This window comes from Coturnix japonica, chromosome 2, assembly GCF_054131305.1.
Source record: "Coturnix japonica strain WE chromosome 2, WE-NBRP24, whole genome shotgun sequence".
Classification (NCBI taxonomy): domain Eukaryota; kingdom Metazoa; phylum Chordata; class Aves; order Galliformes; family Phasianidae; genus Coturnix; species Coturnix japonica.
In genome coordinates, this window is record NC_140664.1 from 114,332,150 (window position 1) to 114,346,297 (window position 14,148).

At 34.5% G+C, this 14,148-nt stretch overlaps 1 protein-coding gene across 16 annotated transcripts in view; it reads left to right on the forward strand.

The window, feature by feature from the left end:
* DGKB (diacylglycerol kinase beta) overlaps positions 1 to 14,148 on the forward strand; it is a 325,927-nt gene that overhangs the window by 201,798 nt on the left and 109,981 nt on the right. The window contains exon 23 of one of the 16 annotated variants that reach the window (XM_085538544.1): positions 1,596 to 1,650. The exons of the other annotated variants lie outside the window; for them this stretch is intronic. Within the exon in view, the coding sequence (XP_085394670.1) occupies positions 1,596 to 1,635 (40 nt within the window). The 3' untranslated portion in view covers positions 1,636 to 1,650. Of the gene's footprint in view, positions 1 to 1,595; positions 1,651 to 14,148 lie in introns of those variants that run through there. 16 annotated transcript variants of the gene reach the window in all.

The following is a 14,148-nucleotide window of genomic DNA, read 5'->3' on the forward strand; positions in this document are numbered from 1 at the left end:
ACCAGACTACTCTGTCACTATAGTGACTATAAGCATGCCCATTTAGTGTCCCGAGCTGGCATTACTCTTTAATCTGTAGCCTGGAAGAGGGCATATTCAGGTTCTGTGTCGTGTATGGTACATGGTGTGGAGGCTGAGAAAGCCCAATGCATTCACTGAAACAACATGGAGGGGGAAAAAAAGAAAAAAAAAAAAAAAAAAAGAACATCAATGAGTCAATGAGTGGATGTGCTGGCCAGCAAGAATTAATCAATTCTATGCTTCTTTGAGAGCACTTTGAAATATCTCCCTGTAAATATTATCTTGTTTTATTCTATAAAAATTTGGAGTTAGGAATAAGCCTAAACAGCTGGAACAAAATAGTTCTAATAATTCAGGCAGTGTTTCCATTAAAATCGTGATCTTTCTGAACTTTTATAATTTATATCTTTTTTTACAAGGCATGATACTGTTGTTCCCAATTATAAATAAAAAAATAATCTAGAGAGGCAGAGTTTATTTTAAAAACACTGGCTTTATGATTTGTTTCATTAACTCAAGCTCTGTCCTTTACATTAAAATGAAGTAACCCTACAGTATTTTATACACATTGTCTTATTTTACAGAGTTCGGTTAATCTTCCATGTATAGTATCAGAATATAGTACTTTTCTTTTTGGTCACTGGATACAACTTACCCTCAAGCCACAGAGTTCAACATTTAACTATATCAAATAATATTGAAGGAAAATCAGAGTCTTTATATCTGAGGCTTTTCCTCAGAGATAATATAAATGTTACTGATAGCCAGAATGACAGCTTTATGAATGAAGTAATTATTGACTTTGTGAACAGTTTGATCCATCTTTCTGATGACACGACAGATAGGATTTTTGAAATTCTTTGTGTGGATAGAATATCCAAATTTTTATATCAACTGAAGGTTTTATATTTTTATGGCTATTATCCACTTTTATGCAGTAGAAGAAAATAATTGTGTAGCACATGTAAACAAACAAACCTAAATTCTTTACCTTATGAAATTCTGTTTTTTTTGTGAGGGCAAAATATTATTTGAAAGGAGATGGTAGCTGGTAATACTCCCTCAGATGATTGTGCTGGGCAGGAAACACTTCCCCTAATTTTAAGGACTTTTTTTTTTTTTTTTTTTTTTTTTTGTGTGTGTGTGTTAAAAAGAAAACACTTAATTTGGGATTTTAAAAAGCCAGGACGTGCTGAAGACACAAAGCTCAGTGAGAAAAAGAGGCCTTTGCTTCTCCCACAGCTGCTGTTATCATAAAAGTGTTAGAGCTTGCTTGAGATGGGAGACTCTCAGCTTCAGCACCTTGATGCAGAGCCAACTTCTCCCTCCGTGCCTCTTTTCCTTAAGTAAAAAATGATATGTCTTAATTTAGTATTTGAGCAAAGTGGTAGGAGATTTTCGGTTGTGGCTTTTTTGGTTTGGTTTGGTTTTCTTTGGTTGGTTGTTGTGTTGTTGTTTTTTTAAATCTGCAGAAGTGAATGTTTGCTTAAACAAGATACAGAACCTGGACAGCCTGAAACTGTTTATAGTATAGGTCCACCTGAGAGACTTCTTCATTCTTTTCCTGCTGCCAGGGTGAAAACTCCAGCAAGATACATTGAAAACCATGGCTAGAAATGCAAAGGTAAGAGCACTTGTCTAAGATGGAGATACTTATCTGGAGATACAGAGCAAACCTTTATTATGCATAAACTGTGTCTCCCAAATCCCACGTGATGTGCATTGACTCATCATATATAGTTTATTAGAGGTAGCTATATGCATTTTCATATGTAGTTATACGCTGTATCACGAGTTACTTAGATTTACCTATGCCCGTGACAGGGGAAGCCACCCTGGGGGCCCACCCCCTGGGGCCCGGAAAGGAGGGGAAAAGGGGAATGGGATAAAAACAGCGGCAATCTAAGGAGGAAAAACTTATTTTACTAAATATGATATCGAAATCCAAGATAACACAATATAATATAATTGAGGCTAACAAATCGAACGAAACAGAGAGAGAGAGTCCCCGAAAACCGAGAGGCCTACTGTGAACTCTAGGCGACACGGCTGGAACGCTTCCCACTCTCCGAGAAGTTTGAGAGAAGAAGGAGGGCACTCCAGCCTGGGAACAAGATTATATAGCATCCTGGTCCCGTGACTTATCATTATCCCTGTTGTTCTCTGGGATATGTAGTCTTCTTCTGTGGACTGCACATTCAATAGAAGTATCCATACTTTACATGATGTTATGATGTGGAATACTGATAGCAAAATTACAAAATTAAAAAACCATGACAGGCTGAAATTTTGCCTGTTAGCCAACTCATTTTAGATAAAAAACAAACAAACAAACGAACAAACAAAAAACTTAAAATTTGCTTTATGTTCCTTTTTGTTGTTTGTATGCTTTGTTTCAGTCAACAATATAACTTAATCAAAGATAGCTAAAAATAACCCAGGTTAGTTTATAGAGTAGATTCCTAAATGTACTCACTAACTATAACATTCTGCAATTACTGTGGAGAATGGCTCTAAAGATTTGCAGGTAAACTTTTTCATTTTTTGTGGATGTAGGTTTTTGGTGTTTTTTTGTTTGTTTGGTTGTTTTTTTTGTTTGTTTTGTTTTGTTTTTGTGTTGTTTTGTTTTTTCCTTTAGATTGAAGTATAGATTGAATTGTCTTACAGAAAAAGTGGATAGAGAGATGTCAGCTTATGATTTTGATTAAAAGCAAGCAAAATAGTACATTATCTCATTTGTATGTGTTTAGCATAGACACATACATTGGAAACTAATGAAAACAGTTTAAATGTTTGCTAAACTATTGCTCACAATAGCAAAAAATGTACACAGGACATATATGTTTCTTACAGTTTTAGAAACAGTTGATATACTCATTTGTACTTCATAATCCACCACAGTGAAGGCTTAATAGACCATTAAAGAAACGGTGGGAAGTTAATTTTAATATATAATGGTGTGAGGGGTTTTATTTTTTCCTTAATACAATGAAGCTTCTAACAATTTTATTTGCAAAGAAGATGATTATTTAATAAAGTGACAAACTGTCCCACTGATAGGATACATTAATTTTCTTCTAAAGCTGTTCCTTGTACTCCATAAGAAGGTGATAATTAGGTTTGCAGATTAGAATAACATAATCAGACCACTTGTGTGGATGCTTGTTAAAATATATTTTCCTCTTCATATAAGCCTCATAATAATTAAAAACTGTTTAAAAAGAAAACCATTATTTTTTCGGCATGGACTTTTTAAATGAATCCTAATAATATATCAAGTTATTCTTAAGCTAATTCAACTTTTTAAAAGGTTAATATTTGAAAAAGAATATGGAAAGTGATTAACTGATGAGTTTAAGTATTAGCATTAGGTTTTGCTGGAACACCTACAGTATAAAACAGCACTCATTCATATCCTGATTTAATTTCTTCCACTGCCACTCCTGATTGTTCCATTTAATCTTTCTTAAGTTACATAAAATTATCTTGTATGTGTAAATTAACAATCATTTTCTAATTCCACTGCAAACTTGAAGCACTGTCAGGAGAGAAAGAAAAAAAAAAAAAAAAAGATATTGACAGTGATTAATTCTCTCTTTTAAATAAAACTAAATGCATTTACTGTTGAGATGGAGCGCACAGTGACTGGGATTTTGAGTGATTCTAGACTTAACTAAAGGCAATAGAAAAATAACAATGAATGTGCAATGAGTGGTCTACATCTAAACAATCAGATCTTCTGTCTATCACATTGGATCAGTGCAGTATCCACTGACCTTAAGTTTTGAAGCTCTAAAGCTAATTTCCTTTGCTTGGGATTTGTGCGCTATTAAATACTTCTTGAAACTAACTTCCTGGACTCCTCCAAGGTGAGGACTGTGTGGCTAAGATCATTTAAAGTGCCTTTAACTGTTTCAGTTCCATCACTTTTAGTAAGATTGATAATTATTTTTTGATTATTTGGTGCACCTAGAATGAAGTCTCCTCCTAGAAAGGAGGGGGAAGGGGACTGTTTGTCATTTTGGTTTTGTTTACAACAGACCTGAAATTAGTCTTATATAATAAGGAAGAAAACTAATTTTATATATTTATCTTCTTGATATCCTATAGTGATGTAAATTTTCAAGGTCTGAGAGGTCATGAGATTGGTTGCAATCAATGTATTGATACAAAAGGCCTGATTTAAACACTAAAAGAATGGCATGTTCTGTCTAGAAATTATTTCAATTTCAAATAAATTATTGGAAAAAAAATGTAACATGAGCAAAGATTCACTGATTTATCAAGTTTTGCAATAATCTGTTTTGTACATATGTTCCTAGAAGCTTGACTCTGTGTGCACAGTTCCATACATATAGCTTTTCTAAATAGTACTTTCACAACAATCGTCATGGTAAATAGCCACTTTGAATGACAACTTTGTATATCATTTAGGTCTAGGTATTTTTGCTTGGAGAAAAAGTTTTAATAAGGCATCAAGAACTGACATTAAAAAAAAAAAAATCAGAACTACATAATTGCCTAAGGTAGCAGTCATTAGCTAAAAGTCATTCTTTGTTCATGTCCAGGCAAAAAGTAGCACAGATGATGTGTTCAAGGGACAGGTATTCATACAGACTTGGTCACCAGATTCCAAAGGTTGATGGTCTTATAACTTTTGACTATTGTAGGTCAAACAGCTGAAGGTGCAATGGCCTCCCTAGGGAGGTGGAGGTGTCAATGCCTATGCCAGTGTTCAAGAGGCATCTGGATGTGAAGCTACAGGAGATGGTTTAGTGTCTTGTGGTAGCAATGGTAATGGGAGGATGGTTGGACTACGTGATTTCCAACCTTGTGATTTTATGATTCTATTCTAAGATTCTATGCTGAGTATCCTATGAAATGCTTTAATGGATTTTAAACATGATCCTCTTGCAAAATACCATAGTTGAAACTTTATTGCAGAAGCATGGTGGTGTCTCATGAACATATCTTGTAGGCTGCAAGCATTTCACCATAGTGTTAGTTTTCCACAGTCCAAAGGAACCTCTGTGTCCAAGTGAAGAAACCCTGTCGTCCCAACTCTGTGGTATTGCCTGTATTGGCCTACTCTGTGTTTGAAATATTGCATTTAATTGCAGTTAGATGTTATATAGAGACACAAATTCAATTCCAAAGCATGTTTGAGCAGTAGGAAATTGAGAAAATGGTTACTGATCCATGGTATCTTGCTCCATCTCTAATTTTAATGTTACCTTTAGAGCCCAGTCTTTGTCTTTCAAAATATAATTTGTGCTTAAACACCCTAGAAAGTATTGAAAAGAGACTAAGGAAGATAATATGAATTTCAGTTGAATTTGAGTTATTTGCTTTATGCATGGCAGTTACTCCAAAAGTAATTTCTCCTGTTTTGTTAAGATGAACCACAATGTAAGAGGCAGATGTTAGTGGTATGACAGTGGATGTTGTATCTTTTTTGCCAGTATTCCTATACATTTTATTGCCATGTGACAGATGACAGCAGAAGGGCAGTCTGGCAGAATGGCATCTGACATGGAAGTACTTATGAAGCAAAGGCATGAAACTGAATGCCCCCTTACAGAAAAAAAATCACTCACAGATATTCATCAACACTTGCTGAGTGTTCATTGAGACCAAACAGTGGCTGTGAGCACAGTGAGGAGGTGGGTGATACATTTCAACAGTGGTGATGGTGACAGTGTCACCTCCACTGGTGCAGATTTTTACAAGGGGCACACGCAGGCTCTTGCTCAGCTCTGCAGAAAGGCACAGCTATTGGTGGTGGTTATGTTGAAAAAGTGTTTTTTCGTAGCTGAGAATTTACTCTATCAAATAGCTTTATTGTGCTCTGCATGTCTGCCACTGTTTCCAAAGAAATAAATAGAAGGCATAACTTTTGGAGGGACCAACATATATTAATAATTTCTCTTTTACATCCCTTGGATATATGAGATGTAAATGCTATCCTGAGTCTTCATGCTGCCATGGTAGACAAAAATAATATGTCTTTATAAATTTTAAATTATTGAATATTAGCAAAATTATTGTGGAACTTTAAATGTTAAGATACAGATATGTCATAGAGAGTAATAAGAGAGTTTATCAGGTCACTATGTCTTCTTATTACTCAGATTTAAAGTATTCACATGTTAACCTTTAGAAGAGGAGAAGAAAAAAAAAAAGAAAAGAAAAAAAAAAAAAGCCAGATGATTAGGAGGTACTTAATTATCTGTTTCATTAAGATACAGTCAGGTCCAAACTCATTCAGCTGCCAACACTTGCACAAAGCTGCCAGAGCAAGTTTCTCTGAATACCCACTTGCATTGTCCTAATTTGAGATAAAATAATGCATCTAACTTTACTGTTATCTATAATTGATAGGCACTTAAGAGTGTAATTCATTGAAATCTCACCTTTGGCCCAACCTCTGCCACTCCAGGAAGCAAGATTCATAGCACTTTTCTTTCTAGCTTTATCCTAATCATTGTGCAAGCTTTATAGGGGGTTCAAGCAGCAGATTTTACACAATAAACATACAGTAGCCTAGAATGAAGTAGAGTCTTTTAATAACAGAGCCTGCATTTGTTTGTTTTCTCTTTCCTTCTTTCAGGATATATAAATTGGAAGGAAAAAAATAACATCACTGTTTGGTCCCCTGCTAAGATTAAGCTTTTCTTCGAATGTCATCCATTTTCTAGAACTGTAAAAAATTGAAGAGCTTTGCTCTTTTGACCTGCTAATACATCTCAGACACAGTTCACTGAGAAACTGTGACAACACACATACTGATAACAAGGCAGATTGCTACATTCCCTTTTTTTTTCTCTTAATCTTGGATATGTCAGCATTACTGTGACACCATCTTAACAGATTTGAAATAATGTTGATAATTTATATGAGGTTCTTTTGTTTAATTAAACTAGTTACCTACTAGTATATCCAAAGGGACTTCTTTATGTTGTTAGGGATCTTTCTATGTTGCTAATTTGATGATTTCATTCTGATTTTGTCACTACAAATTATTTATTCCTTGTCATATTGGATGTTTGCATACAGTGTTGATTCTAGGTTATCTAACTCTTGTTTGTAGAGGTAAAAAAGCACAGTGTAGACTAGCATGACTACCTGTTCCTCTTTCTTCCTCTGCCTTAGTTTTGCAGCATAAGTACCTTAGTTCTCTTGCACAGAGGCAGAGCTATAAGCAAGGCCCAATAAGAAATTGTGGGCATTACACAGAATTTTCATTTAGTAGTTGTATAGAGGAGCAAGCTTGTGGATATGGGCAGCAATGACTAAACAAATGCCTTAAAGTTTTTGAGGTTCTAAATCCACTTGAATTTATCTGTTCATTCTATTTTATGCTTACATAGTTAAAGTATTGTAATCTAATGTATAGCTTAACTGATAAAAAATAGTTTACCTTGATGTAGTTTGTCCTAATATATAAAAAGAGGAAAATTTCCATTTACCCAAAATAAACCTTTATGTAAAGACTAACTTACGAAAAACAAAACAAAACAAAAACCTCTTAGAATGGCCCATCAGGAACCAGAGGAAAGAAGTAGACAGACTCTTTACCTGGGTTTGCTGTGATAGAACAAGGGGAAATGTTTTCAAGCTTAATGGGGGTAGATTTTGGTTGGATATAAGGAAAAGTTTTTTACAGTGAGAGTGATGAGCCCCTGGAACGCGTTGCCCAGGGATATGTTTGATGCCTTGTCCCTGGAGACTTTCAAGGTGAGGCCAGATGAAGCACTGGGCAACCTGATTTAGCTGTGGATATCTGTGTTCATTGAAGGGTAGTTGGACTAGATGACCTTTAAAGGTCCACTCCAAGTTAGAGATTCTATGATTCTATAATAATGTGAATGCTTGGCCATCAGTTTAAGTATGATGTTAAAAAATGACCTGTTAGTAAAATCAAGGAAACAGCTGGACAGTTGGAATGGATTCTATTGCACCACATCCAGTAGGTTTGGTTCATTTCTTTTTGGTTTGGCTCACTAAAAATCTATTTTATCTTCCATTTGTCTCACTTTTTTATTGTCCAAGAATTGGAAGATTTGACCTTTCTTTTTTTTTTTCTGGTCATTGTTAAATATTGAAGATAATTATTTCATCTCTGTGTGGGAATTTTTGATTCAGCAGGAATAACCCTGATAAAATGTTTGGTTTTGCAAAGATGCCCTTTCAAGATGCAAATTAACACAATTACCTTAGTTGAAAACATATTTTGGAGGTATGCAATCAAAATAATAAACTAGTTAAATAAAGCTTGTGTGTGCAATCACGTTTGGTAAATAAAAATATTTTCAAATGTGAAACTTGATAGGATTTGCTTAGTGCATGCTGGTTTTAAATCAAATGATACAGTTTCTGTTTTATGCCAGTGTAAAGAGGGGTTCTTCTCTGTGTAACAAAACATGAAATAAAAAGCAAGAATTCCAGACAATTCAGGCAACATGTCTGAAGAAGAAAAAGATATCCAGGTCTTTCTCCTCACCCATACTTCACAAAATATTTATTTAGGAATACAGAACAGCAGGATAGAGCAGGGATTAAGCCAACACTCAGCAAACAGCAGATGCACAGGCTCAACTTAGTTCTTCACAATCTCTGGTCTGAGATGCAGAGCAAATAATGCTTCTTAGAAAAGGAGAAAGAACATAATTATTGTGATTAACCCCACAGCAGTTCATCTTCACATGAAGCTAAAGCAGGCAAAGAGTCTTCGGAGTGTGTTCTAGACAGCCAAAAAGAGAAACATTCCTTAAGATTCACATACTGTACGGTACTGATTCCATGACTTTTTTTTTCTATATGGGCACCAGTCTGTGCCTTTAAGCCTTCTGGGGAGTCATAAAGCCATTTGGAAGTATAACTAATAAACAGTGTTTGTCATGAATTTCCCAGCAAATATTTAAAGAGGAACCACAAAAACCATGAATATAGTCAGTTGTAGGATCTGCACTGAAGGGGATTGTCTTTTTTTTTTTTTTTTTTTTTTTTAAGTATGGTGCTTTCTTACTTGATTTTTTTCAAAAGATATTCTTATTGCTAATCTCGTATTCCATTTAAAGAACAATTTAGAATATACAGTTTTGATGTCATACATGGCTCTGAAATATTTGTTGCCCTGCTTTTGTAATAACCTTATTAGCAGAGTTTATTACTAGGTTGGCTACAGAAAGCTAATTCCTAATAAATGTAGAATATGATTCCTAATGAAGCTTCTGAAGCTTCAGTGTGAGTTCTGAAATTGGTAGTGAGGGAGAGAGAGAGAGAGAGAGCTGATCATATTGAGTAAGAAAGAATGTGCCTCTTGTAATATCTGATAGAGAATGTGAGCTGACTAGATTATAGGATAACAAAAACTTTCCTCTTGTTTTTATGGAAACTGAGTGAGAAATAGGGGATTTTGTGTCTCTCTAAGCTATGCTGATTAGGGAACCTGCTTTGTTTGATTATCTCTGATATATACATTCTCATCAGGAGATTTACCTTGATAGAAGAGTCAAATATATTGGTTTTTAGTGTGTTGGTTTTTTGTTTTTTGGTTTTTTTTCTTTTACTATAGTAAAAACAAATTTTTAATAAAATAGTGAGAGAGATTAACCTAAGGGAGTAGTTCATTTTGAATTGGCAATCCATTTCCTAATAGGTGGAAGACAGAGATCAGGAGCTATTAAACACTACAGTCTACTTGCAACTTCTAGTACAGAAAGTGTCAGAACTACTGATGGTTGGGAACTAGTTGCAAAAATCTAGAAGTGAAGCATTACACTGTGGTATTTCTTTTTTCTTGTTTATGAATATAGGAACTGAAGGAAACCTCAGGGATATCAGCTTCAGTCCATTTCTGTCGCAGATGACAGTGCAATAAAATTAGAAGTATTCACAGCTCATCACATCCAGAGTAATGTTAGATAATTATCTTCCTGCTGTGAGATATTTAAGTCAAATAAGGAGAAGACCGAAGTCATTTTTTGCAAAAGAAAGTATAGAGATGTGATCACAGGTACTGGCAGGCCTACATCCCAGCTATGTGAAAATCTTTTTTATTTTATTTTATTTTGGTCAAAAGAATGAGGCAGAAAAAGCACTGCCAAGTGAAGCTAGAAAGCAGACCCCAGTCTGTGCTGCTATGACAGCTATAAGACCCCACTATTCCTCTGTCCTAGGGTAAAAAGTCCCCTCATTAGCAGTTGATTTAAGTATTGGTTATGTAAACAGGAATGCTGCTACATGTAACTTAGTGGCACCTGTAGTGCTGGTAAATCTAACCTATCTAAGACTTTTATTTATCTGTGGCCAGTCAATAGGAATCAGAGAAAGACAGAAACAACTCACCATATGAGAAAGGTTACATATATTCTGTACCAAAAAGGAAAAAAAAAAAATAATAATATTCAGAGAAAACATGGGCATTTGTAAGAAACACACTCAAGTGATACAGTATATACATCACATTTCAAACATAATTTTTAACTTTTAAAACCAGTGAAATTGAATTCCCAGCTGTCTTGGTACTTTGATCTAATGTGGAAGTTTCATTCACTTGCATGAATAAATGAAATTAAAAGAAAAATTGTATTGAAGAATTTTATTGTATGAACTGCTCATGAAACACTCAAAACTGAAGGTAACGGCTTAACTTTCTCCACAAAAGAGACAGATAACTTGCTTATTTAATGATTTTAAATAAAACCATTGCAAAATTCTATTTCATTTTATCATTTCTTAAAATATTTTGTCAGCTTCAGACTTCCAGAACCTAAACTAGCCTGCTGATAGCTGAAGTGCACTATTTTCTGAATTTGTAGAAATCAGCTCTAACAGACACTGCTATTTGATGACATATTACAAACTTCACTAAAACAGATGGCTTTTCACATTTGATCACATGATCATAAACTCAGCTGACAGTCATTACCATCTCTTATTCATGCTCTTTGAGGAGCCAGATAGCCTTTCCAATCCTCTGGTGCTTGTTACAGCACTTGTATACCTATGTGAAACACATTTGCAGTTGAAAAACAGGTGCTCTTATTTTGGCCCATCTTTTGGCCTCTATTTGAATGAGTCTCCACTTAGGCATAGGTTAATTATATTCCAGATTTGCCTCTGTGTGATATATAGAACTCTAGTGATATGTTTGCCTAAGTGAAGTGAAAGGTTATAATATTTAAAAAATATTAAATTTAAAAAAATATTTTCCTTCAAGACATTATAATGTTGATATGTGTTTCTGACACTTCCCCTGCTGCAGTCTATCAGCTTTATTGATCTTGATGGAGTAATGCTCACTTACAGCAAGTGAAGATTTTATTTTCCAATAATAACATTGCAACTATTTTGGCCATCGTATGGAACATTTATCAAGTTAACTTTTCTTTTTCCAGCATAGCAAAAATAAATGTTTTTATTGTCCACTGAGATTTATTAGGCACAGCCTTTGCAAACAGGAAAATGTCAGGATGCTGAAAAATATAACATTTGTAAATAATACATTTGAAGTGCATTTCTAGTGACTCCTTCATTCCTTAGGCAGACTGTATTTGTTTTTAGTATTCAATTTCTGAAAACTAAGTTAGAGCTTCATTTTATTAGTGATTGAATATCCATAGATGGGGAAAATACTAACAAATCTGCAGTCAGACTAAGAAAGAATAATTTCCTACAGATGTATATCCTATGACCCTTAGTGTCCTCGCTGTTATGATCCCAGTTTCACATATGGACTGGTTCCACATGCTGATCTGTGCTGTGTGTTTCTGATTATCCAATCAGCATTTGCTGATTTCTGGGCTTTGTTACAACTGGAAAAAGTGCCAGACACTTTCTTTAAGCTGCAATTATCTTGTTTGTGTATAGACTAGTGTCAATGAAAAAAGTAGTTAATTCTTTCATCAACTGCCTCGTGTTTTGTAATTTTGACTCTTCTTCATCCTCCCCACTCCCCAACATAAATCATTTGCAGCCTTATACAGTCAGATTCAGATAAATTTGGAATTTGATTGATCCACAATGTTGCATCCAATTTAGACATATTGTATGTGGTAAAACTGTAAGGCCTTAGAGTAATTGACTCTTGAACATAATGGGTTATAATGCTGTCATTAAAGGACTGATTGGTTGTTCTATGCTATTGCAAAGAAATCCCATGGAAAAGAACGTCTGGAAAGTGCAGATGTTCATCTATCACAACTGGGGGTAGATTTGTTTCTTTTGATGTGCAATTGCAACTGATAATTGTATAGAAAGAAAAAAAAAAAAAAGAAAAGAAAGAAAGAAAAAAAAGGAGAATGTTAATATTTCAGATCTCTTTCTCTTAGCATGCACACGACAGCTTTATCCTAACTCTGTGTCGTTACACTGTCCCTCCCACTCAGCTACCTTTCCCACACAGAAGTGACCATTTTCAATGTTGTATTTGCACAGTCCCTAAATCACCCACTAAATTTCTGTTGCCTCTCACTTTTTCTCTCTGTTCAGCCCAGGCCTCATCCTGCTTCTCATGGTCCTTCTAGAAGACTGACACTTAAAGCTACCTTAGGATCGCGAGTTTACATTACAGCTTATTTCCCAAGTCCCTACAGAACACCCTACTGGTGTTATCCTACTGAAGTCTATTTGAAGAATCTGAATAAATATCCTAGTTATTTAATTAATCATATGAAGGAATAATCTTAATTAATCATTCATTTCAAGTGGGTCATAGTTAATAAAACAAATATGCAGCACCTCCTACTTAAAATTTTGTTGCTGCTCTATTTAAGCCCATGTTTATAACTGTACAACTATGTCTATATACCATGTACATCAGTGTACATCTGTTCATGGTCTCTGTATTCTTTATAATTCTTCCTTACATCAAATATACCTACTGAACCTCTCATGCATAACCTAGCTCATCTTAGAGTATCTCTATAGTGTGCATTTAAAGTATTTTCCTGAACATAAGGACTCTTGCAATTGTTATAAGCCTTAATCAGTAGATTCATGGATGCATTCAATAGGAAATAACATTGTCTGGAAGAAAAGGAAGAAATAATTTTAACATCCTATGATATAAAATAGAATTTCTGTCAATTTGATTGTTTTCAGTCCTAATTTCATTTATTAACCATTTTTTAATAAGACACTGTCTTGTAACATGCTTCTTGTCCTCCTAAGTATATTTAATGACCTAACTGAACTATTTCAGTGATTACCTAAGTTATTTTTATTTCCTTTTGTATCTGTCATCGTAAATAACATGAGCCCTTTTACCCTAACATCAAAAGAGGATGCTCCAGATTTCAGCTGACCAAATTAATGTTAAAATAAAATAAAATAAAATAAAATAAAATAAAATAAAATAAAATAAAATAAAATAAAATAAAATAAAATAAAATAAAATAAAACAAACAAAAAAAGAACCCCAGCTGAAGTAATTGCTAAGTTCTCAATATGCCACAGTTATAGCACCTCTCTCTGTTACTAATTGTACAAAAATGTAATGTAGCAATTTTATTGTTTCTGGTATTATAGTTTCTATTGTTTCTGTTTTTTTGTTGTAATTGTTTTCATATCTCTATCTGCCATACCCATTTGTCCATTTGTGATCTTCTCTCTTCCTGTATCCATCTGCAGTCTTTCCTTTCTAGACAGCAGTAGTCTTTTTTTCGTGTGGAGTTTAGCCCAGAGACACGTCATCTATGATGAGGAGTACCTGGTACTAAGGTCATAACGAGTATCACATGTCATATGAAACATGCTATCACAAATTTGCCATGTCTTCATTATCCCACATTCTTTGGCCTTTGGTTTTTGTTTTGTTTTGAATTTCACCTAATAAGTGAAAATTAAGGAGTCCTGTTCTACTTGGTCAGAGCAGACAACTTATGCTACTATGTTCTTGTAAAGGAACAGCAGTAAAAAAAAATATTCCAAAACAAGTGGTTGAGCATTAAACTGATTGTCTTTTTGCAAAGTCTGATAGCGATAGGACAAGAGGCAATGGTTTTAAACTAAAGGAGTAGAGCTTCATATTAGATATTAGAAGGAAGATTTTTATTTAGAGAGTGTGAGATTCTGGAACATGTACCCTTGTGGATACCCCATCCCTGAAGGTGTGCAAGTCCA